At 40.5% G+C, this 26,177-nt stretch overlaps 1 protein-coding gene across 3 annotated transcripts in view; it reads right to left on the reverse strand.

Annotated features, from left to right (window-relative positions):
* Positions 1-2,972: 2,972 nt before the first annotated feature.
* The window catches only part of AUTS2 (activator of transcription and developmental regulator AUTS2), a 769,576-nt gene continuing 746,371 nt past the window's right edge, over positions 2,973-26,177 (reverse strand). For 2 of the 3 annotated variants that reach the window (XM_067309972.1, XM_067309970.1), the window contains exons 11-19: positions 23,279-23,374; positions 22,130-22,201; positions 20,384-20,413; positions 18,372-18,443; positions 14,334-14,475; positions 13,721-13,798; positions 12,379-12,462; positions 11,246-11,468; positions 2,973-6,109 (exon numbers count right to left, since the gene is read on the reverse strand). In XM_067309972.1, coding sequence (XP_067166073.1) covers positions 4,870-6,109; positions 11,246-11,468; positions 12,379-12,462; positions 13,721-13,798; positions 14,334-14,475; positions 18,372-18,443; positions 20,384-20,413; positions 22,130-22,201; positions 23,279-23,374 — 2,037 coding nt within the window. In that variant the 3' untranslated portion in view covers positions 2,973-4,869. The remainder of the gene's footprint in view (positions 6,110-11,245; positions 11,469-12,378; positions 12,463-13,720; positions 13,799-14,333; positions 14,476-18,371; positions 18,444-20,383; positions 20,414-22,129; positions 22,202-23,278; positions 23,375-26,177) is intronic. The other variant, XM_067309973.1, reaches the window with a different exon arrangement.

Here is a 26,177-nt window from a genome sequence, read left to right on the forward strand (position 1 = left end):
GTCTTAGTAGGACCAAAGGCTTTTTTGTTTTATAGCAGCATTGAGAGATGCTCACTTGTCCCAATCAGGGGACCGGGCACAGTGAAATCACATAATAAAAGACAGGCTGTGCCCCAAAAGCTTCAGGGGAAGTTCGGCACATACCAGGCCAGGATTGGCACTTTGCTGTGCAAAAGAAGGAATGAAAATCTGATCTCCATGTTAGAGATGAGAGGCTGCAAAACCAGTAAGAGAGGAGGTAATCCCACCACTTGCTTTTATGGATTTGACGGAACCATTTAAGCTAGAGGCTAATCTCCCTCTAGAAGTAAGGAAGTCACCTTCAAAAGGAAATGCAGATCATTTAAGCTTTAAGCTGGGTTCCTGCTCCAAATTGCCTTCTGAAGATATAGGTATGTCTCCAGCGATGGCAGTGGGAGTCTAAAGCAGCAAATTCTCTTGCCTAGGGTCACCGTGGGAGTAACAAAACCCCGTATCATTTGAGTTGCTGGACATTGGTTGGAACCACAGCTTGCTCTTCTTTCTTACCAGAAACAAAACAAGCAGCTTCTTTGTAAATGGAATATAACCGACAATTTGTTACCTTGCTCCAGTCCCCCAAGTGGCTTTCAGCAGAGTTCACCTGCATGTGTGAAGGAGTAGTTAAGAGTTCAAAAATATCGAGAATCATGCTAAATATTTACTTAACAAGGCACAGCCATAGCAAATGAAAACACTTTTACGTAAAATCCTCCCCAACCTCCATTTGCCCGTCTTTCAGTCCAGCAAGGACTACAAATTCTGTTTTCACAAGCTCACACAGGAAAAAGTAAAAAGGACCAAAAATATACAGCAGGTAGGTATGGCTCTTGGAAAAATTCATCTATCGTGTTTACTGTTGCCTATTAATAGATTTAGCTATCATAAGCCATTAAAGAAAGCATGACTGTCAAAAAGGCAAGAGGAAAATTACAGTATCGGTAAAGTATAAATAGCAAAAACACAGGTTAGAGCTAGGCATCTAGTAAGGGAAGACAATATAGAAGGTTAAAAAAGGAATGGACAAAGCGAGGAACAGAACAAACATTTTATCAGGGAACAAATGATGTGGTTGCTTTCAAAGAATCACTTCATATCCAGTCTGCATTAACTGGCATCCAGGCTGGTGATGGGAAGCTGCAAAGCAGAAAGCTAGTTGGAATGGTGGAAGGTGGGATGGAGATCTTGCACACGTAAAGCTAGGTCCTGTGTGTTTTGAACATAGTAGCTCAGGGTTTTCTACACTCCAGATGTCTCATACTCTACAGAATAATTCCCTTCTCATTCATTTCATTTCTATGCCTAGTATTTGGGTTGGGCTTTGCATATTCTTGATTTAATATTAAAATGTGATTCAAAAATAGAAGATTGAGTCTTGAATGGAAAAGCCCTGCTAAAAAGATTAAATTGTCTATACCTGCAAGCTAAAGTCTCTATATCAAACTTTTGAAAAGCAACGCATCTGAAGAAGTTTAAAAGCATTAAAATCTTGTTTCATCTCTTGTCATACCTTTCAGGCATATTCGTGCGAGTATCAGCACTTATAAGAAGCCCTGACACCCAGGTCTTCAAAGGAGTACAGCCACTTAAATTGTATTGAATTTAACGGGAGTCAAATGCCTGAATGTTTTCTGGGACTCTGCGACTGAGTGTCTGTTGGCTTGACTGGGAATTAAGGACCACCAGCAGGACTGTGTTCAGCACCTGGGAGGACAAGGATCATAGTCTGTACAGTCAGATATCAGATTTCTTTCCCCTGAAGACACTGAAAAAGCCCTCAGGACTCATAGCAAAATGCTCTGAGATGAGCCTGGAAGAAGATGCTCTGTCATTAGGCCTCACACTGTATCTGTGCAAGCGTCCTCCACTAGGATTCCTTCTTCTACATCCATCTATAACTGGTTTCTCTCAGAAAGTTGGAAGGATTTTTAATGAGGTGTGTCTGAAGGACCAAGATACTGGTTCCTTGCAAAAAAAGGTAAAAGAAAGCTGTTTTGGTATATTATGCAACTCTTGCACATTGCTGCTGAGAATATGCACAATTCACACATAATTGGATTTTTAAAAAGACAGGGCTATTCTTTGTCTTAATTGCATGGTTGAAATCCAGAGACATTTCACTTTCATCAGATTTGCATGGGAATAACACAGCAGAGTTTGGACAGAAATGCTAAGAGGGGTGGAGAGAGAAGCAAAACCAAACAACTTGAATATGTGGCTGCATACATTTAATTGCTCTCCAAAACCAAGCTGCTGAGGGAGAAGAAAGCTTTCCTAAGCCTTGCACGAGAAGGCAAATTTCAGTGTCTCAAGTTACTTCTGCCAAAGCAACTTGGAGAAAGGCCTTGGAGAAAGTGTTTGCGACAAGCTTGTAATCAACAAAACCTAAAAAAGCTCTGGAAATCATGCAAAGAGGAGCAATTTTTTTTTTCCCCAGAAAAGGACACCACGAAAGCAGTACTATGAAGAACTGAATGACTTGCGAGAAAGAATATATTTATGCACAAATTAAAAAGAACACCCTACGTATCAATGTCTTTTATGCAGTCAGGTACAAATCGGTCCTAGTAATTGAGAGCCATATCCTTAGCTCATGTAAACTGGTAAAGCGCCTTTGGCTTGCGGGGAACTGCACCAATTCACAGAAAGGGCTTGCATTCAGCCGCGTACTGGGGTATGAGCCTAACCTGAAAGAGCAATTGGCCACTTAATTGAAAGCTAATGTAAACAGGGTGTTAATTTATCTTGGAGAATCTGGACAAGCCAAGGATCTGGTCTCCTTTTTGTTCCGTTATTCCTGATTATCATCATTTTTATAAAGATGGCTTATGAAAGTTTGTCATTTCCTTTTTTAATGGCTATTTCCTCTGAACAAAAAACCCACTCTTGGGAAAAAGGATGAATTCTTCCCCATAGCGATGATGGGGTACTCCACACAAAGAAGCACCTAGCAGTTTAGTTCACATTTTTTAATAACATGGCACAATTTACATTACACAAGTCTTCGCTGATGAGGAAACATGCTGAAGATTGAGAGCCGCTTCACTTTTCTTTTCACATAGGATCTAGAAAGGACTTTATTACATACAGGATAAACAGCAAAAAGGTTTGTATATAACAATCTCTTTACAATACTGAAAGCTACCACTACGGTTCCAGTGTACATATTCTTCAGGGTTGGGGTTTTTTTGTATTTTTCCTTTTGTTCTTTAAAAAAAAAAAAAACACTGCACAACATCTGGAGTTCACAAAATCTGAAGCTCACAACTAAACCTTCAGTTGACTACTAAAATAGATCTCTGATCATTAGAAACAACTGTCTGTAGTTAACTTTTTTCTTTTTTTTTTTTTTGCCAAAACAGGATAACAACTTCAGATAGCACTTTAATACACTAGAAGACCAATGGAACTAATTTTATTTCATACATATATTTTACAGTCCAGTAGACAAGATATTGAATTCTCTCTGATAAAGTCATATTCTCTCCAAATATTTAGACAAGAAACTTAACGCATTATAAAAAAGTGTGTTATGAAAAGACAGAGATTTTTTTAGAAGATCGATGCATATTTTTAAAAAGGATCGTGTTCTTCATGTTATTTCATGTCTTCTATGATTAGGGAACAACAAGGCTGACCTGTTAACTATTCACAGACTTTATTACCAACCAAAATACAATAAATTGCATTATGAAATCTGCATTGGAGTTCATTAATTAAACTACTGATCCACAACGAAAACACATCCATCATTTAGAAAAGTAGTAGCTTTCTTGTAGGATTTGTTTCAATGTAGCTAAAAAATCACTTAACAAAAAAAAAAAAGCGTGTGTACAGATAAAAATGACACACTGACGAGAAAACCAGACATGAACGGCTATAACCAGATGTTCTTCCAAAAATAAATTTGACATGTTAAGTGACCAAAGTTCTGGAAAATATCCAGCATTCGATTATTACTCTGTATAACCCAGATTCATGTGACTGAAAAACCGTATGTCGTGACTACAGTATTAGCGCTTACAGTTTGCTAACCTGACGAGTTCTAAGGAATACATGAGCTACAGCAACATCAGCATCTTGATGCAGGGCTTCAGACAGAAAACTTACACTTCTAATGGGTTGTTTCTTCGCCAAAACAAGCAAGAGAAAGAGGTTTCTGTTACAGATGAGCTTGTTCAGGGAAAATATGACTTTAATTATGTTGTGTGTTGAAAAGGCTCCTTTGAGTTATAAAGGCTTTTGTGAAAAGCCTTAAAATTCATTGCATAGTTGAAGGGGTTTAACTGTCTATAACAATATATGTAACACAGCATAAGCAGACTGTGTTGATCAATATTAAGTTTGCAAATAGCACAGTTTAAGAAGTATTAATGTATTATGTTACTTAATTTTATCTATTTACATTTGTACAAAGTAAAGCTTTCATCTTACCCTTTTTGCATATATGAACCATTAACCCATGAAGCAATCTTTTTACATAAATATCTACAATTGTCTTCACTTCTGGTCTGAAAGAGCTTTGTACGGTTGTCATTGGTGGTGGTTTGTTTCTAGTCAAATCGTTCAGATTAATGTCTTGTTCTTCAGTTCAAATTTTGAAATTTTAAACTAGAAATAAAATAGAGTAGGAGACACGAGGAACATATGGACTTGGCTAAAAGATCTGGAAAATTTCCACATATAATATACAAAAAAAACATTTCAAAATCTTTGCACTCAGGTCTATACATATGGTACAGTGGGTCACATCCCCAGTCTGTATCAATGACTAGTAAGAAGGTCTTTATATTATGTTCATTTACAATGTTCTGTCCCTCTTTGTACGGTTTTGATTTACTTTCACTCTGCTTATCGAGCTTCAATGTCCTTGAGGGTGTGAGAAGGAGGCCTCTCTCTCATTTCTGTTGACAGAGGAGTAGTCCTCCTGGGAGACCCAGGCCGAGGTCCCAGAGTAGAAATAAGAGGTGGAGGGGCACTGAGAGCTGCTGTGGGGGGAGTTTTATTGAGGATGCCATTTTGGTGTCCCGTCGGGGGACTGACTCTGGGGTAGTGCATGCTCGGAAGTCCTGGCGTGATTAGGCTTGGGTGAGGCAGATGCCCATCCAAGGCGGCAGGGTGAACTGAGTGCAGGCGTGCATGTTCATAGTCCTCTCTGAGCATGTGCAACCGTTCCCTATCATCCAGATGGTTGCCCCTCTCATGCTCACGTCGAGGGTCAACAGAGAGAGGGTGGTGGTGGTGATGGTGGTGATTGTAGTCGTGAGGTTCCCGATCCCTGAACGACCTGTCGGCTTCATATAATCTTGGTGTAGAAAGACGATGAAGGGGGTCATTTCTTAGCAAAAAGTCTCTGCCCAGGGGGTCTCTCCGATGAATATCCAGCTCTCTGTAAGGATCTCTTAAGGGATCTCTCATTGGATCCCAGTGGAAAGAAGGATAGGGGAAACGTTCTCCACCAGGAATTGGGCTAATTCCCATAAAAGGGGTCATCATGCGAGTCCTATCCAGGCCACTGATGCTGTTCATGTGATGTATACCAGTTACACCTACAGTCATGGGCATAGACACTAAAGGACTTGGATGGACATTAGATGTAGATATAGGTGGCGGCTGATCAGATGACCTATGAGTCTGAGGTCCCTCAGGTTGAACATCATGGTCTTCCTTTCGCTCCTCCTTCACTTTGACTTCATTGCTTTTCTTCGGATTATCGTACGCTGGCTCATTCTTCCTCTCGGCCTCACGGTTTGAAGTACTGTTAGGCCTGGTGCTCTCCACAACGGGGGGCCTAGCATAGGGTGAAGGAACCCTGGACATTTGCTTAGACTCTTCCACCACGCGGCTTTCATGGCTCAGGCCTTCTTTCTCCGAAATATAGTTGTCCTTCACCTTGTGCTCTTCAACATTAATTTCTTTCCGAGATTCGGAGTGATCCCTCTCTCGTTCTTTGGGTTTCTCTTTTTCTCGAACCTCGGGATTCAGATGGCTCCTGATCTGCTCATTTGAGCTGCGATTATGTCCGAGGGAGTTTACTGGATGGATAGGTGCTGGCGAAGGATGGCTGGAGTGTCTTTTCTCAATGCTCTCCCTAGAAGAAAGAGAAGTGTAAACATTAAGGCTTGAGAAACTCTGCAAATAAAACAAAGCATCTAGGGTGTCTGGCTTTCTGCTCGTTTTGCAGAAAGCTAATAACATGCACAGTTTAATGCATTGCTCTTTTTGCGCACCCAAAACACCGGAAGAACATCCCATCTCTAAACTAGGCCTATCCTAGTATCTAGAGTCAGGAGAAGGAAGTTCCCTGAAGCTGCTTTGTGAATAATCTGATCGAGATTCCAAACACTGAAGTCAATAGAAAGGTCCCAGGGAATCTAGCTCTAATACTCATATTTTTAAGAAAACAGCCTTAACTGTTTGGAAAGAGAACAGAGAAAAATAAAAGCATGCTAACTTCATCCTAAAAGGTAAGGCAATTAAATCCAAATTACATAGTTAATATGGTACTACCCACTTCTTCTATTAAGAATACATTTGGAAAAATGGACAACGTTTTGTTCAATTGACTTTTTAAAAAATTTTCTAAACCTATATACATTACTAATTTCTTATCTATATCATCTTCATCCTTCTAGGTCCTTCTTTTCAATTTACTTCTCACAATTCAATTTACTTCCTAAAATTGAAAAGCGCTTGAAAACAAAATACCTCTCAGGACACTACTACTGGTGGTGAGAACCCATCTCTCTCTGAACAGGCGTAAGTGTGAAATGAGCCTCAGTGCAGGGGTTGTAACTGAGACAGCCATAATGCATAGACCACGTGTTGATTTTCTGGACAGAGACAAATCTACCCTATATGCCCATCATTCTGCTGGCTCTCAAAACATCACCTCTTTGGAGTCTGTTACTTCTCAGAGTACCAACTCTTCTCCTAACCTTCATTTTTGGGGTAGAGCAGGCAGAGAAGGGAAAGGGTCAGTGCATCTCCCTGACACTGCCAAGGAGTTTCAAAATAGCCTGAATTCTTTCCATTCTGATCTTTCAAACCAATTTACGCTGCAGAATAGGTTCGAGAATGATCTCCTGGCAGTGGACAACAACGAAATATCCGAATGGATCCTGTATCAACTGTCTTTAGGAAGCACTGATGACAAGGAATTGTTGTCATGGGCACAGTTGCTGGCAACAGTAAGTGGAACAGCTTTGCTATTTCTAATGAGTCCAATTCACAAAGATAACACTGATTCCTCAAATCCAGTGATTTTCACCTCTCACTAATTTCAGTTGATCTCAGTGGGAGTCCTGAAGTCCTAAAGGTTCCTAAATTCACTGGTGATTTGGAGTCTCTCCATAATGTCCTCCACAGGTATCTCAGTGTCGAACACATGCCTTTTGCTGGGCATGGGAATTTTCTTCCATAACGGATGATGGACACCATGCTGTTCAATGCAAAAGTGAGGGATAAGCAGCAAGGTAGTCTGAAGTCCCAAACCAGCTCCAGTTTACATGTTTTTCTGTGGGTGACGCAGTTTCTGCTTAGCAGTGCATAATCGGAACACGCTTGGATGAGGCCAGTAGGTTGAAACTCATTCTCGACAAGATGAACGATGTTGGTTGGTTGAAAGGCAACTCTGACGGTGACTTTAAAGCGTTCCTTGCTCCTTCACCTATACAGTGTTTCCTACCTATTTCTTTGCTAATGAGCTGCCCTGCATAAGGTTTCTCCCTGTAAGATGTAGGTATTTTCGGAGGGTGAAACTGCAGCAACTGCTAAAAAAAATCTTTGAAATGGGAAACTCTCATATAAGAGCCTCACCAAAAGCATCTCTGCCTTTTTCTGTGCCTAGGCTTAATTGTTGAAACTGTCTTTTTAAGGGCCACGTCTGAGGCTCCCTGGGATACCTCAGAGAGTCCAGAATGCAACTGCTGGAAAATGTTTATAAGTTGGAGCATTTGATACCAGTACTGCCTAGTCTGCACTGACTACCAATTAACTCCTTGGTATCAGGCTCTGCTTTGTTTGACTGTGCTCTAAACAGTCTGGAAATTGCATCCTGGCTCTAATTTCCCTCCTCTTGCTCTCCACCAAATGCTAAGGCATTTGATTTAACAGCTTCCAGATTGGGACACAGTGAGACTGTGTCGAGGCACTCCAGTGAATGCCTCTCAACAAGAAGACTCAATTCTCTTGCTTTCCAGAGAAAGCACTGGCATGTGGACTCTGCAATCCCCAGTCTTTTATTTATTTTGCTTGTGGGACTAGTTTAGAGGGCACCCTTAATTGTTTTATTTCACTAGGGGAGCTCGCTGAGTCCTTTCACTGATATTTAATCAATTTTCTATGTAATTCATGTATTTTAAATCAGGCATAAAATTTAGAGGAAATAATAGGCATTTTCTGTAACTAAAGAAAAACACGTGCAACCAAAATAACCATCTGTCTTTGCCAATTCCACCCTGTTCGGTTATAGTGATGGTATTATCTCAAGGGGCTATTGATTATTCTATAGCCCACTTAAGTACACTGTAGCTCAGTGGTCAGAGAGGGAATCAGTAACATCTTGTTATATTCAGATCTGTCATGGGCTCTTTAGGCTAATATGGGAAAAGCTCTAAGCCTCAATCTCCCCAAATCTGAAAGTTAAGATCATGTTCTCAAATTCCCTTATTATTACTAAATATGTTCTGAGGCTGTATGCTACACTGAAAGATAACGCACAAGACATCTTATGACAAATACTTTTCTTCATTTATGTTGATAAAGAAATCAATAGATTCTTGTTATTTTTTAATGCTCTAGGATTACGTACACATCAACATCATCATTAGAATGGAATTGCTCAGTGACATCTTTGAAATTAAATACCACTGAGAAGGAACAAATCCTACTCTGTACACTAGCAACTTTTACTGATTGTTTTCTAATGCTGGACTGGAGGAGCAGAGTCCTTAAAACCAAAGATAAAATATTGCAAACAATGGTCCAAGAGAAAGTGGGGACTGTATCAGAGCACGGCAGCCAGTCCTGGACCTGGGAAAGGTTCACTGACACTAGTTTCGTACTATCTAAACTCCCTGGGAGGGATGTCCCCTATCTCACTGGTGCTGAGCGGGAGTCGCCACAGTGCCCCGGCTGTACAGGCTCTCAGGGAAGAGTGACTGATGCCTCCTGAGGGCGATTCACTCCACCCCAACGGTACCTGTCTTAGATGGGGATGTGCCAAGCCAAGACGTACCTCTGAGGTGCCTCTCCTCTGATTACAGAAGACAGACAAATGAAGGCTTTTGGCTAGATGCCCAGTTTGGGGGCAGACAGAAGTTAGAGCCTTGATGACAGGATGATTTTGAGATGAGATCATCTCAGAACTAAAGGGGTGGCTCCCAGTTCTTCCTGTTTGGGCACGTTAGCCTAAAATAGGAAACTGAGACTGGGACCTCAACTAGAAAGCGAGGCTACATCCTCACGCTGCCAGGTGCTACTGAAGATAGAAGAACAGGCACGAGAGGCTCACAAGCTACTGCAGACATTATCTACACAGAGAGAAGGTTTCCAGGAAGTGATTTTCAGCATCTTCTCATACAGGCAACAGTGGGAGCATGCTGCAAAGTAGAACTCCTGAAAAATCACATTGATGGATGCATAGCAATACTAGATCAGCAAAAACATTATTGTACTAAACTGGCAGCTGTAATTGTGCAGAAGTATGAAGCATGAATGACGCTCGTTTTTTTAAGCGCTCAAATTATTAAAAATAAATATGTTTTGAGCTATGATATGGAGTTCAGGCAATGCCAAAGCAGCTTGCAAGGAATGTATTTCTGAAAGGGATTTTCTTCAGCAGGAACACTTCATAACAAAACAACAAAACAGCAACTGAAATAATCATATAATTCTACAGTCTACCCATGTCATTAGGAACAAAAATGCTTTGCCATTCAAGCCAGTAAAGTTACTCACATGCTTAAGCATTTCGCAGGACAGAATCCCCAATTTGTAACAGCAATTTATTTTGAAGCATTAAAACCAGACATGAAAATAATGAAGCTATGCTACCAAACAGAAAATATTCCAAATGGAAAATGCAGGTGAAAAGATCTGTAGTTTGACTTGCTCTTCACATTTTACAATAATGTAGAAAAGCTCTTAAATGTACTTTTAGAATATCTAATGTGTTAGCATAACTTCTTTTAGAAAAGGCTACTAATGCGTATATTTGTGTTAGTGACAGAGAAGTCAGAAAAGCACATCTCCTAAATATTCTTTTATGTTAAAGAATTAGAAACAAATAGCCATTATGTAGTAAAAGTAATGTGCAAACTTAACAGGAAAGCCATTAAGCCACAACTGAAAAAGCTGAAATCAGCCTCTCTACATTTTTCCAAGGAAGGCATGACACTTGCTGAATGGCAAATTCTTATAATTTGGTACTTAAATGTTAAGAGGAATTGTTACTGAGTTAACTGTATAATGGGAACAGTCCTGACAAAAAATATATGACCAGGTTTTACTTTTCATTAACCCTTCCCAGCCTGGACATGTTAGAGTGCAAGTCCATGTAAAACACTGAACAAAAGCTGTGCTTGGAGGTGTGTAACAGCAGTGCATGTGTGCGTGTGGCTTTCTTGAGGGGACATAAGGCTGATTTAACGAACTGCAGGCACTGAAACTTACTGTAGTACTGGAACACGACATACCAGTGCCGTGCATTTTCTAGTGTTGCAATTTAACAACTTTAGCAGTGTTCCCTCTGGTCAGTCCGTTTGTGGCGGGGGGATTTATTTTGCAGATAGGGTCAGATTTGCAAAGGTATTTAAGTATTCAAAGGTGCAGATATGTGTCTGATAGGTTTTATAATCCTTGTTTCATCCTGTCAGGCACCTATCGACACGTTAAGTCTTCAAAAGACCTATGAAAATGTGACCCACAAGGCAACAGATCGTACGGGTCTGATTCTCTTCCCGCTTGACACTAGCTGAACTCTACTCCAGCAAAGCTACTTCTGATGAGCTGTGGTGGAAGCGAGAAGAGAAACAGATGTCGTAGGGAACACCTGAGTTAGGAATCTCTATCTTCCGTATTGCCAGCCTAGCAAGGATAGCGTTAGCTCTGCAGGTGCTCCTCTACCGAAGCTCTGGTTTAACCATGTGCCAGGCTGGGGAGGGTTAAAAGCGGAACAGAGCCCCACGCTTTGAACTAGACAATTCTTGGAAGTGTTCTTTCGTACCTTTCTTTGTCATCTTTACTAACAGATGAGTCTCGTTTATCTACATCTCTATCTCTGTCATGAGCTGCAGCAGATGAACTGCGCTCCAGCTCTCCTGGCTTCAGCCAGGGCGGAGGGGTCGGGAACGAAGGAGGAGTTCGGTGCAGCCGGTTCCAGGGCTCGTGAGGGTTGCTAAAGCTCTGCATACTGGGGCCATCCTTGTGGCCGAACATTGAGTTGGGTGCTGAAATGGTGAAGTGGAAAACAAAAAGGTTTAAGAAAAGGTATGCTCTAGTGAAGGTACTTACCAAAAAAACTTTTACAGCACTCAGAGTTAAAATGAATACATATTATTGGGAGCTGGAAAAGGAAAGGAAATTAACAGAGATTCATTAGAGGGTCTCATTCCTAAAAATGGGCAGGCATCTGACAGCTGTTTTAATTGGAAAAGGGAAATTCTGTGGACAAAATTGACAAGGGATGAAGTATTAGGATAACGCTGCAATTATCCTTATTCCAAATATTTTGACGACACCAGGAAATGATCATTATACTGATTATAAATAATGGAACTTGTTGCATTTGATCCTGAACCAAAGTAAAATAATGTGACCAAAATCATGCCAGATTTGAAGTATGGAGAAAGAGAGTGATTTTTAAAAGGATGGTCTTTTGTGACTGGCCAAATCTAGAGAAATGTTGATGATCCTGGACAAATAAATGCAGGTTAGTGATCTTTTCCAGGCACATGTCCTGAATTATTGGTGAGAAAGGAAAAAAAAAAGTTCCTATCCACAGCTAGGGATTACAAATAAGCAGCACACATTAACTACTTTTGACCATGCAACAAAACCATGAGGATTTTATAAACTCCTTTAAACTTGTGGGTTCTATATTCTTTTACTTTTTGGACTAAAGAATGTAACGGTGACATTTAGCAACAAATTGAACCCAAACTATGAGGAACTAATAGAAAATACTTCACTGATGACTAAAACACATTGCTATTTAAAAGAATAAAGGCTGCTTTTCAAATTCCCGTCCCTTACAAGTATGCGATCTAAGCCACCGGTAAAAAGACAGCAAACCGTCACCATCACTCAATATCCTGAATTACACAGCAACAAGAATTCATAAGCAAAGAGGTTACTCACTAACTGTCGGGTTCCCAAGTCCCCCGAAGGCATTACTACCCACTGCAGTGAGACCGCTGAACGAAGCCGGTCGATTGAAAGGCTCTGAAAACCAATGGAAACAGTTGAAGCTCACTGACATGTTGGTAATTGTGATAAAGCATTAGCGTGTTATCCTGCTGCATTGTGTCTGCACGAAAGCTCGGTCCGTGTCCACCAGGAGCTGAACATCGTCCTCCCAGGACACAGTGGCGCTTGGGAGGGGGTGGGAAATAAAAAATAATAATAATAATTTCTCCTTTTTTTTTTTTTTTTAATGCCGGTACACATGGGATCAGCTTACTAGGGGAAAAAAAATGGACTTCAAACAAAAACAAGATGTTAAGGACTGCACTGCAGCAGAAGTAGACAATTCATTTAAAAACCTGCAACCATCTCCATTTGTATTCCCTTTTATTCACTTCCACTTCTAATTCCTTCCAATTCCTTCCATGGCTTTTCTTGGGAAATGTCCCTGGCTAGCAAGGCTCTATTATTATTAACTCTGGCAATTCTGCGCAGAACACCTTTAGGCCATGTCTCAGTCATGTCTCCTAAACCGTAGCCAGGATATAAGTAAAATGTCCTATTCTATTGATACATCATGGTGACCTGAACATTTTGTAATGCTCTTGATACTTATTGCTAATACTGTAAGAAAAACTAGTATGAACTCTGAAAAATGTTGGAATCAGTTTTTTTTAGTAGCTAAGCTGTATAGAATATAGATGGCTAATCTGATCTGGTAGGAAGGTTGTACGAAACAAATTCTCTTCTCACTTTACGTTGGAGAAGTCTAATGATTTTGATGAAACTACTACTGATAAATATTAGCCCAGAGAAAAGAGGAAGGGCAAACCTAGCATCTTCTATGGGCAGCTATATGGCTGCTAGCGCAGAATGATAAACCTACATCATGAGTTTGCTGTGTCAGTTCGGTGACCCTCCCAAATCCTTCCCTACGCAAAATATAATACCAGATCAGAGTCTTGATCTCTGATGTCCCTCAAGGCAGACTGCCTTATTACAACCTCACTGAGTTGGAAGGGAACTAGCAACATTTGGTGACTTGGACGGGTCCTTTCTTAAATGTGCTGTTTTTCACCAACTGAGCCATTCAAGGCCAGATCACAAGATCTTAAGGACCTGCTTTCCTTTGGGTAAGGAAAGAACAACTGAGCTAGCTGTCAGTTCAGTGGGTATTCACAATGTAAGAGGCCACAGCAGACCACGGTAAGGAAGAAGGGCAGAAAATGCCGGCACGCTTCTCCTGAGCTGTATTCGCAGTTAGTTATTTACAGAGTGAATCTGGAACTGCACTTACCTAAGTGAGCAGCTGGGTTGAGAAAGTTGCTGTGGTGAGGTGGCGGGCCGAAAGGGGTGCCGGCTGGATGACCCCCACCTGCCAAAACAAAGCAACCGGGGTGAATTCCTAACACAGGACTCAGAAAGGGACTCGCGGCGCTCTGGGCTTGACTGTCACTTCTTAAACGATGGCTCATGTGAGCAGAAATTGCCCTACACCAAGCAGACAAATTCTGTTGCAGGGGTTCTTCGGGTTAGGATCCTAAGCAAATCACAGCCACCTTTCTAAACAGAAATTCCCAGCAAGAGCGTAAGGGAGTGGGGAATGCTTCAGTATGGAAAAAAAAAGGGCACATGTGATCTACAGTGTATTTCCAACCTGTCATCTCCATCACGCATCAAATATCACTGTGTGAAATGTCCCTCCATTTACAACATGCATGGCATTTCAGCAGGTTGCTTAAAATGACAGAATCATTTTAAAATATGTATCAAATAGACTTAATAGCCCCTGGCATGTTTTGCAGAGAGTCCATAAGCCAAAGCACCTGGGAAATTCTCTTTTAACATGGCTAGGATTAGCATTTTAATGCGTACGCCACAAGAAGGAGATTTCAATTCCCAGTACTCACTGGCTGTGGAGAAGAGAGTCGAGGGCCGGGCCAGGTCATGGGGGTGGTGGATGGCTCCAAAAAGGCTGGGACCTGGTGGCCTGCTCAGAAATTCAGGCTTCAGGCCGAAGTCCAGCTTGTGTGGATCAGACTGCATCTGTTTCTGAAATATAAAAACAGGGTTTGGAAGAGACTGTCCTAAAAGATAAGAGTAGAAGGCACTTTCAGAATCATTTAAGTATAGCAATTTATTCATACTAATAATACAATATTCTGCGGCCCCTGGACATAGACGCACAGCTATTCTCCTGGAAGGGAGAATCTAAAACAGACAGAGAAAATCTCGGGCTCCCAATGGGTGTTTCATGTAAGTGCATGTGTCTTCACATGCACTTCAGCAAAGTGTCTTCACATATGTTCACATCCATCCCTTTGGAGCAAAGCATTTTAACACAAACCTAACATTAAGAATAAGCATAAACATCTTCAAAGAGGCTTTCAATGCATGTTCAGCCATAAGCATAGGTCTGTCTTAAAATAATAAAAAAAGCAAAGCCAAAAAGAAATGTTAATTTGGACCTAATCCAGGCAACGCCAAGTCGACAGACACAACCATTAAATGTAAATGCAAAGCCACAATCAAGAAACACTTGATGTACTGCATCTTTTGATGCCTCTCAGACTGCAACTGAGCAAGCTAGGGACCAAAATGAATCGAATTACAGCTGGCATGTATTACTGTCTAAAGAACCGGCGTCCCATTTTGACTGCTTGCCTTCCAAATTCAAAGCACTGCACGTCGCCCTCTTTATTTGTATGATATTAGAATGAGCAGACTTTCTTTTTTAAGACAATTCTGCTGAGGTGGCTTACCAAAAATAATAGGTAGATGAAGGATGGGCTCTTCTTTGTGACAGATACTCACTTTAGTGGTCCCTACTTCAACAGTTTTACAGAACGAAGAAGAAAACCAAATTCCCAATTACCTGTGCTGTCAGAACTCCCTAAACACAGATTGCTGATTAATTGTGCAGGTCAGTTGAAAGGATTTACAAATGTGTAACACTGAACCGGTAGATCTTAACAGTAATTCTGGAGCATGTTACGCTTTATAAATCAATATTTAATACTGTGCCAGTTCAGAGTAACAGACTATTACAATGATATAAATATGCATATTAAAAAGTTATGACCAAGTTAATGTGCATGCCTAGTAGCTGTTTTTCAAGTGCTAATAACATCTCTGTCACTATGAGAACAAAAAAAAGAACAAAAAAGGGCTTTTTCAATGTTTTGAGATAATAGTCTTCAAAAACATTAAATGCAAGAGATGCCCAAGTTAAGGGCATGTCCTAAGTAATCCTTAAGGGCGCATCCTAAGTAATCTGGTAATGCTTGAATAATTAGAGAAACTTCAAAAAATACAAATACCGTGTACTAGGATTTTTAAGCTATGAACTCTTTTTTTTTCCAACACCAAGTTATAAACCTCCAACAAGCATTACCCAGAAACAGCAAAAGCCAACTGAAACTTTAATTGCAGCCATACGAACGGTGCTGTCCTAATAACAAAGAAACCCCCTATCTCAAGAGGAACAGGAATATCACAGACATGTTAAAAGACTTTTGGATGTACTGGTTTACCTTAAAATAGTACCAAAGAAAATTGGTCAGATTTATTTTATGCCCATTTTATGTGCAGGAGAGCAACGCTCTGTGTGATAATCCTTGTGAATGTCTTTCAAGTCCAGCAAATGTGTAACACCTTACTTCCAGGCCCACTAAAATCAATGCAAATGTCTGCACTAATTTCACGGCATGTTACATCAGGCCATAAGTCCTTTCCTGAAAGACAGAGGGCCAGTTATGGTGCATAAATTCCCTCTTGAATCCAGGCCCTAACAGGAATATGCTGGTCAGTCTAAGAAGCAGAGGAAAATTACTTTGTGCCCAGAAATTGTGTTTGACCCTGCCTGCATCTGCGGAATGCCCTGGGTGTGCAGACAGGTTACACAAGTCTTGGTGCGGGGTTCAGGCAGGCAAACAGCATCTACAGCTGCACGCAATTTCTCCCTGGGGTCAGGAGGGTTGTGTTTTGAAGTTTCCTTTCTGGCCTGCTCCTTCGGTGCCCTGCGTTGTCCTCTGCAAGCAGCTACTAGCAGGCTGGGTAGTTACCACCTCTCCCAGCCCTTGCGAGCAGGCTGGTGGCACTGCGTGCAAATTTGAAATCTCTGAGTAAATACATTTTACTCCCTGCTCCGTGGTCACGCAGAGGCAGCCTTTTCTGCTTGTGCAGAGAAAGCAAAGGCATCTTCACAAGCTCAGGCTAGTAGGAGAAGGCATCCGGTACGAGCCTTCAGCCACAGAGATTTCACAAGTCCAGGTTGCATACGGAGGAGAGGACTTTGCTCCCGCACAGGAATCTGACAGCCCGCACGGACATAATCCTACTCGGCTTACTGACCGCAGACCTCACCCAACTTTCTGACTGAATGGAAATAATGAAATACATGTCCCAATTATTCTCGAAATTGTCAAAAAGTCAAGTAACATCCTTTCCTGTACTTTCCTGTACTTCTGGGCATTATCCTTTTTTTGAAACACTCAAGGGTGGAAAAGTATTAGGTAAAAGAAATGGCAGCGTGAAAGTGGCATTTACCGGGAGTTATAAATGCATCAGTATGACCTCTCGCTGAATATCAAATCAAAGAAGATTCAAAGGACGTAGATAACATGGGAATAATAATTTCATTTCTAGAAAATACCTTTTCGATAAAATAAAAAAAAGGACATATAACTCTCTAGGTCTATAATCTTGTCTTTTTTGATAATGGGAAGATGAATGAAGATCACTAGCAGGGGAAACATAAGGAGGCAGAGAAGAGAGATACGTCTACTGCAGCAAATTAACCTGTCAACCTTGTTTAAAAGGGTTATTTTTAAACTCTATTAGCTGCAGGTTTTAGTAGCTGTTCAACATCTTCATATTCGTATAGCTCTGTCTTACGCAATTCACTTGGATACACAGACTGCAAAATGCTTTAGACTCCTTGTTAATCTCACTTTCTAACACCAGCTACTGACTCCTGAAGCAGAAATACGAACAGGAGAGAACACCAACCTCTAATGAGTCTTAATTAGCTATGAACTTTCAGGAGCAACACAGAATTTTTCAGTGACAAGTATAGTGCAAATATTTTAACAAGAAAAAAACCTTCTTCGCAAAGTCCATGCGCAACGAAAATACAGTTAAGGTAACAAAGGAAATTACCCTAATTATTAAATGAATAAATTACTTGTTTCTCTATAACATCTGCTTCAGGAGAGCCCAAATTGGCCATGACCCTTGTCAGGCCACCGTAATAGCAACACTGCATTACAGACATCACCTGAAAGTGTAGAGCGAGTGACAAAAATCCTGAAGTGTGTGTAGCAAAGAAATTATTCCCACCCCTTTACCTTCAGTGCAACGAGATACTGTCTGGATAACATTAATATTTGATATGCCAGGTCTGCCTGACCATCCCAGCTACACACAGGTGCCAACTTCCAGCTTTGAAATGGGTTGTGAAAAAAGACTTGATGGTAGCCCATGCAACCACATCGGATAAAACATAGTAGGGACAGGAGAAACCTCCTTGTGCTGCCTTATGTCCTGGAGCGTTAGTAAGAGGAATGGGAGACCTAGCCTAGCGTCTCTTGACCACTTAAGAAAATTTAATCTCGATCTGCTCAAGTCCTCATCCATAAATAAAAGAAATGCTGTAGCACACAGGCACACCCATTTAGCTCTTTCTAGCTACAAACTGGTTATCATTGAAGAGCCGGGATTCTTCCTCCCTACCATCATAGGTACTCCCTTGAGACACCACCTTTAATTTTTTAATGCAGGTACGCCATCATGACAAAATGGCAGGTTAGGATATAACGCCACGCACAGTTATTTTAAGAAGGCATTACCCATGGCACAGAACTGCTAACGGTGACAGGCAAATTCCTCCTCTCAGTGGTTTGCACTGTGCAATTTATCTCAGACGCACGCGTGCCAGAAGGACTGACCTTGACTTTCTGTTGGTGATGGTATATCTGCCAGGCGATGTGAACATGCATAGCGCACCACTTTCCGGGTTTCTGGAAAAACAAAGGGATACGACATGAATCAGCAACATTCAAAGACCTGCAACGCTTTACTCTAGTTGTAGGTGACAAATGCTGTCAATTAGATGCCTTCCTTTGAAAAATAATGGGAATTCTACCCAGATCTTATCAGAGGTGGCCACTTTGCAGAAGAAAACACTCCAGGACAGTTCTCCGCCGCACCCCAGGAGAGGCTAGCAAGGAACTGGCTTCCACTAGCTGGTTCCTCCCCAATGTTTGGGACTTGCTCTGGCCGCTGCCAGCTGACATCCCCAAACTATGTGGCCTGAGGGACAGCCAGAGCACACCCTCTGCTCCAGCTGCTCCAATTCCCATGTCAGCATGGGCTGAGGACTGAGAAACTGGCAGAGGAATTGGGTTTGCCGGCTCTTAGCTCTGTCTGTTTTGGGGTATGGGACTCTTCACACCAAGCGAGCTTAAAACAAAGGGACACCCTCTGGTGCCTTCTCCCTCTGTCCTCCTGGGGAACATGCACAGAATTTGTCCACTGATCAGAAGTTTTTCTGGATATCCAGGAACGCTAGTGGTCACCCTCCTCTCCAAAGAAACCCATGCTCCCGTTCTACACACTCTTGCCATCTTCTGATGCCACTGATCGCAAATGCAGCTTGGGATGCTGAAACCACATGTCGATTAGCAGCTACTCTGAATAGACAGACTGCTTCACAACTATACGTGTATACGTGAAGCTCATTTCTAAAAGTGCAACTTTTCCAAGACTAGACTTTCCACCAAGAGATGAAAATAAAAGCACTTAAGATCAATCTGGTTTTCGAAATGAATCTGACCCCCTCATATAATTGTTGGTCTGTACCTCCAAATCTTTGACTGAAGAGTACACTGGAAAAATTGGAAGTCCATCAATACACTCCCTTTGGGAAGATGAAACGGCTTAAACTGGTTCTTTGCATCCCTCCTGTCACCATGCTTTAAATCACGGGGAGGAGAGAGGGAGGAAGGAGCCAGAGAGTGCTATTTGGCTTTTTTGCTGATTTTGTACTCGCTTCAGAACACCTGGAAATCATGTCTGGAAAGGACTCATGCAGGACAAACTTTCCCCAATCCTGTTAATTAGGTGCCTATCTATAGTTAACTACACAATCAATGGTTTCTGCATACGCTTAAAAATGGTCACAGGAATGCAAGGAGCTCCTCAAGCTACTGATACCCTAAATGCTGCACCAACTGGTCTCTAGGCTCTGCTTTCTATATCAACCAACCATTAAACCCACAACCAAAAATAAAACCAATCTGACATGTACACACACATACACAATATCTAAATTCAAGCCTTTTGCTTATTCGCTGTGATCGGGCGTGCTAGTGATTTAATGAATTCATTTGGTTGCTACGATCAAAATCTAGACCTCCTCCAATACTTGGAAAAATTAACAAAAAAAGCTTTAGAATGGCTGTTAAGACTGGATCTTTTAATCCTCATTTCTAAGATATCCTGTGTTTGGACTGGATTGTCTGTATACACTTGACAGTAGGACAGTTGGGTAGGCACTACCACCCTGAGTACCACACCAAATACCACTGACAACAAGCAATAAACAATAAAAAGCAAAATCCTTCAGTCTGCAATGAAACGGCAAGGGAGGAGGATTTTGCGGGATTGGCTCAGGAAACCTTGTGAACAAGCGCAAAGGAAGGATTATCAGGATTTAACGTCTAGAATTCATTGTGGCAGTGGGTTGCATGAGAAGAACACACAACTTCCAGTTTCAAAACTGCGCATTTTCCTCAAGTGACCACAAGATGCGTGCAAAGGGCTGACCGCGCCGAGTAACACACAAAGTGCAAAATATACCCGAGATAAAACACGGCATCTCTTTATAATTAGTCTGCTTCTTTAACCCGGTGGGGACTAAGACAAGCTTGACAAACTGTAACACGAGAAGGTTTCTTACCCTCAACATGGGCCTGAACGGATCTGTCAACTGTGAAGAAGAAATGACAGCTTGGTTACATGCCTGTCACTCAAACAATTGCGCTAATTAACAAATTTGTATTGCTTCATTAAGAGATGAAATTAAAATGTTATCATTTTACTTTCAAATGAAGCCCTTTCAGATAATAATTAGTCCTTAGCCTCCGCGGTAGAGCCGGGCTCCCTCCCCCCATGACTGTTGTACCTAAGTGTTGACAAGCAACTAAACAAGCCTCACACAGAGCGTTTTATCCTCCGGCATCGGCATTAATTTGTTGATTTAATGCTACAAAAATGGCTGGTTAACTAATCTGAAGAAAAACGCACATACATCCTTTGGGCAAACTTCTGTTCTAATCTTTCAAAGCTGCGTGGCTCGCGAGAGGCCCGGGGAGTGGACAGGGCCCCATTTTTCTTCAGACATTGGGCTGGAATGGGCTGAAGTGGTGTTTTGGACGGGCCACCACAAACCAGTGACTGCGTCTGTTCAGTGACTATGCCATTAGGTGCTCTACCTGTATTTTTAAAAACACTGACTGCTTTCCTGATGATTTCTCTGTCAGGGATTGCCTTTGACTTAAATATCTTTCCCACTGGAACAGAAGTGGATAAACAGTGTCCGTATCAAAAGCAATTTTCTCGTTATTATTTTTCGAATGGCCTGGGTTCTTCTGGTAGGTTATTTTTGATTCTCTTTTGTTCATGCTTCAACAACTAACAATGGAAAATAAATTCAGTTCATTTGCTATTTCTGCTTTGTTTGGATGCTCTTTCTTAAAACGCAATGTTGAAAGGGGAAGGAGATTTATAGGCGTAAGAGGTTCTTTGCAGCCTCAGTGATGGCACAACACATTAGCTTGAAACAATCGAAACTACACTAGTAGGTGAAAGGAAGCATAAAGCTAAATGACTTAATGGAGGGCGCCTATCGTTATCTCTTCCATTAGATGGCATGAACAGACACAAAAACCCATGGTTTCTTTTGGTGTGAAGCCCAACTACAGCACCAACTCAAACGAAACTATTGGGACTTGGCACAAGTCAAAGAAAATAGGGCTGCACCACTTTAAAGTTGAGTCATACTGCAAAGTGGAGCCACGGATTTTTTAGGAGAGCTCCCCGCTGCTTTCGTCAGAGAGTTCTGCTAAAAAGAGGATGCTCCTTACTGCAACCGATGTGTATTAACTCAAACACACAACTGACCCACTGATAATCACAAAGAACTGAAAAAGGCTAAAAGATGAAGTGCCGAGACAATAAATTCTGTTCACATACACTAGAACTTAAAAATACAGCGGCGCCAAATGATCAATAAGTGCATCCGTATTTCACTGGTGCAATCAATAATACAGTAACCAAGGGAATAACTGTCATCACCCGCATTAAAAAACAATTACAGAGTATAAACATAAATCTCGAAGAGGTCTGTACATTTCAAAGTTGATTTGGACTTTACACCTTTACCCCTGAGGTTTTAGGGATGCCAAATAACAGAAAGGAAGGAGCTCCTCCGTTGCGTAGACTTATTTGCTTTTTCTAATGATAAACAAAAATAAGGATCAAGCTCTAAATTGCTCTCATACAACCACTGAAGCTCTCATTGACTTTAATAGTTCAGGCTAAGCCTCAGTTGTTAATCTGGGCCTATCGAAGATGGCAGCTCTTGCATTCACGATTTTCAGGAGCAATAGCTTTACTCTAGAGAAATGTAACATTTCCTACAGACCCGTGGATCTTTCTGCAGAAGGGTATGCGGGACGGTTCCAGGTCTGGCTGCAACATCAATAGGATTGGAAGTCTAGAAACATCACAAGGAAAGAACGCATTAATGAGTAAAACATTATGGAAAGAATAATAAATAATGAATATTTCTTTATAATTAACATTGACTAAGCAACGAAGACAATTTTTTAAGAGCAAATCATAACTATTATCATCTCTTAGTAAAATATGTATTATCATCTCCATTTTCAAACTTTCATTGTCCTCCAACTTACGGATATCAGGAAAAGGCAACATCCAGTTGAAAAAAATAAACCTTTTCCCATGACTTGAGTGTAAATATTCAGCTAATCTAACAAAATGCATCTTTTGGAGAAAAAGATACATTTAGGCACAGCATCGTTCTACATTAGAGAGAAGAAAAAAGAAATCAGCTGCAGGATAACTAACAATTAGTAACAGAGTTGTTAACAGTCTGATTACCATACATATGAAGAATTCCACTAATGAACTGCAATTTACACATTCAGTCATTAGAGTGGATGGGCCAATTTAGGAGAGAAGGTGTCTTCTCCGCAGATATTTCAGTCCTGATTTCAGTCTCCAGTTGCAAAGACTACAGCCTACAGAATTTGATTTCTTCCCACTTACAAATCAAGAGTGACTTCACAAAAACAAAAGAAAAAAGGAACAAACCCCATCACGTTTAGCTATCATAGCTATCATAAATGACAGGAGAACTAAATCACTGTATTGCATCATGCTGAAGCTATGAGATAATTATGTAAATGAGTAAACAATAATAATCATGATTTCTTAAAATCTTGATTATTACATGACCTTACATTAATGCATGTTATCTGAGAAGTAATTATATTGCTTCTAAAATTAACTATGCCATTATGTATAAAAAAAATTATGTATGTAGATATATCTGAACCTAATGAGGACTAACTTCTCTTCACAGTAAATTTGGAAAAAGCCAGTTGTCCTCTGTGGAATTAGGTTGCTGTAACTCAGATCAATTTATTGCTCAGAAGAACTTACTGTTCCAGAATCCGAAGCAAATTCTAAGCCTAAGTCTAACCGGGATCACGACACTGGTGTGTTTCAGTAGTAACAGATATACAAATATATATATATATATTTTTACCTTGGGTTGAAATGCTCCTTGTAGTGAGCCAAAAGGGCCAGTTGGAGGAATCATGGGAGGAATACCTGATACAGCTGGAGGATAGGAGTGAAACAGCTGTAACAAAAACATAAAACAACATAAATACAGGTGCACTTACTTCAAAATGAAGACACAAATCTGAACAAGAGAGCGAGAGCATTCCTGCGGAACGTTAAGGAAATGATACATGGAGAAAATTGAGAAGCGTTGAAGAAGTGATTTCATTGCAACAATGTTAGTTAAAGCAGTCAATGAAATGTTCACAAATGTCATGACGTTTACTTTAGAACTTAAAAGCAGTTCCAAAATCATACAGCCAGCAAACTATTCCTTGATTAGGCCAACATAGTGTAAGAGAGACTTTTTTTGCAATTAATAGTTTTTAAATTGGATATGTGCTTCAAATGGTTTCAGTTTGTAAACCATTTCAAGAGAAAAGGCAGAATACTAAGCCAAATAAGACCCAGAAAAGTACTGTTTAAGTGGAAAAAAAAACCCACTTATGAGTTCTAGGATATTATATCATTAAAACTCCATTAGTGCTTTAGTATTTTAATAGTTTCTGTAGGAAATGAGGAAACTATGCACAATTCTTACTTCATTAGCCTGGCTGAGAGGATATCCTGTCACGTCTAAAATCAGCAGAGAGGAAACAATCTGATTTGTTAAAAATTATTATTTAGACAAATAATTGAGGCAGAAGCCCCTGCTAAAATTTAGGGCATTCTTCGTATAAAGACAGCCCATTAGGCATAAAAAGGTGCACATCTCCACCGACCTTGCTGATCTCAACGTATCTGTTCTGAAACAACTTAGTCAAAAAAGCTTTTCTGTCCTAATGCAGACAAACACATGGGGGGAAAAAAAACCCACCAAGTAAACCATAATGCCCAAATCGTGTTTTTGTGGTGCGGTTGTGAATCTTCTACTCGTGCTTCAGCGCAGTTAATTCACTTGCATCCTTCCACGGAAGATGCTGGGACTATTCACAGAACTGCTTTCTGGTACGAGTCGGAGTTCAAAGCCTCACACTACGAATTTGTTCTCACTGGGAAACCTCGGGATCTAGCAGGGATTGCTGCTAGCTCCCCCGCTATTGCCACCCCAAAACCTGAAGGGGTTATCTGGCTGATCAAAATTTGCCTCTGAACAAAGCTCATCAAAGATCACTCTACTGTATGCTACTTTTAAGATCAAAATAAATGAGTTAATGGCCAGTTGAATAGAAGCAGGACTGGGCAAAGTAAAGGACTGGACACGCGGAATGGGCAAACACCGAGAAAATCGTGCTCCAGAGTAAATCAGTATCCCAAAGTTTTGCTGAATTTGTTTATGCCAGGCATAGGCATGAGCTTTTCTTAATCCTTTTTCCCTCCATTAGCTTCTTTTGCAAGGTCATTTATTCATATTATAGTTAGTGAGAGCTGAGAAAATATTTCAGTATCAAATATATTTCTTAGTTTAAAAGGATGATATGAAGTCTCCTTTCATAATATGTTTCTATTGTTATTTTTAGTTCTATTTAATTTGGACCCACTCCTTTCAATGACGCAAAAAACATTTTTAGATTAGGTGATACTGAACTGTAGACATTTGAGAACTCATTAAGAGACACATGTCCTCATTTACAATAACTTTTAATGACTAAAATGTGTTTTAAATCCTCCAGTGTCTTCTGCATTTAATTCTGTGTGTAATGGACTAATTTCAAAAGATGGAAAGAGACATAATACTTAATATTCTATTGGCTGTGACTAATAATAAGGAATGCTTTCCTAAGAGTTTTCTAACAACTGGTAAGTTAATTAAATGTGACCTTCCCTCAAGGTTACAATTATTCATATAATATCAGGATTGTATCTCCATGATCTCTTTGCATCAGTTAAATTCCTCAAGCTTTCAAAATACATTTTTCTTAGTCAGTGTCTCCTTTTACCCCAGCATTCCTTTTCTTTTGAGCAGCACTTTCCCCTTCCAGCTTTCTCAGGTGAAAAAGCTCCCCTAGAGCCAGGTGCAAAGCATTGCAAAACTAGCAATCTTAAGCCAGCATCATCTATAAGTAAAAGTAATTCCTCACTGCGCTAAAGTCCTGAAAAAAAGAAAAGATTGTAAAATCAAAGACGCCAAGAAGGAAAACTGTTTTAAAACTCTACATTAGCTTATATGTGAGCTGCTTTCCCTGTCCTATAGTAGATTGATTTTAACCCTCCAGTAGACCTTATTGTTCTCCTGCAGTGCTCACTTCTATGATATGTGATTTTTTACAAGCTTTAAAAATATTGCCAGCTTTTCTTAAGGTGCATCCAAATTCCTAGTGCAGGTCTACAGCAGAAACTGTTGTCACTAAAAAACATCTATTGAAGTGCCACAGTTTCACAATATTTCTACAACGGAAAAAGTCCTATCATGTATGCAGCTTTGCTAGCAAAACTACGCTTTTTGATACTGCAGCTGATCAAGAAACTGATACAAGCACTTCTTCTTTTGCCTATATTATTGATATTCTAGATAATTTCTTCTATACTAGAAGAGATTACTGAAATGCAGTGACTAGTATGACCTTGCTGTAATTTAAGCAAGACTATTTATCCAACATAACTTGTAGCCATCACATTGATCTTCTGGTATTAACTTGGTTAAATATCCAACAGATGGAATAGTGATTATTGTGCCACAACTTCATTAGCACAAACCTCTTCCTGAAGGAAAGGTGGCAGAAGCATGATGGACCAGATCCCTGCTGGTCTAATCTCCACCAAGTTCAATAGCCTGGCTCATTCACTAACAGAGCACAGCACGAAGGCTTTCCTGCTGTAGAAGTCAGTACCACGATCTAGTGTGATAGGATTCAAGTAACTGCCAAATTTCTAAAAGAGGA

The sequence above is a fragment of the Apteryx mantelli genome, chromosome 22 (genome assembly GCF_036417845.1).
Source record: "Apteryx mantelli isolate bAptMan1 chromosome 22, bAptMan1.hap1, whole genome shotgun sequence".
In the NCBI taxonomy this organism is placed as follows: Eukaryota; Metazoa; Chordata; class Aves; order Apterygiformes; family Apterygidae; genus Apteryx; species Apteryx mantelli.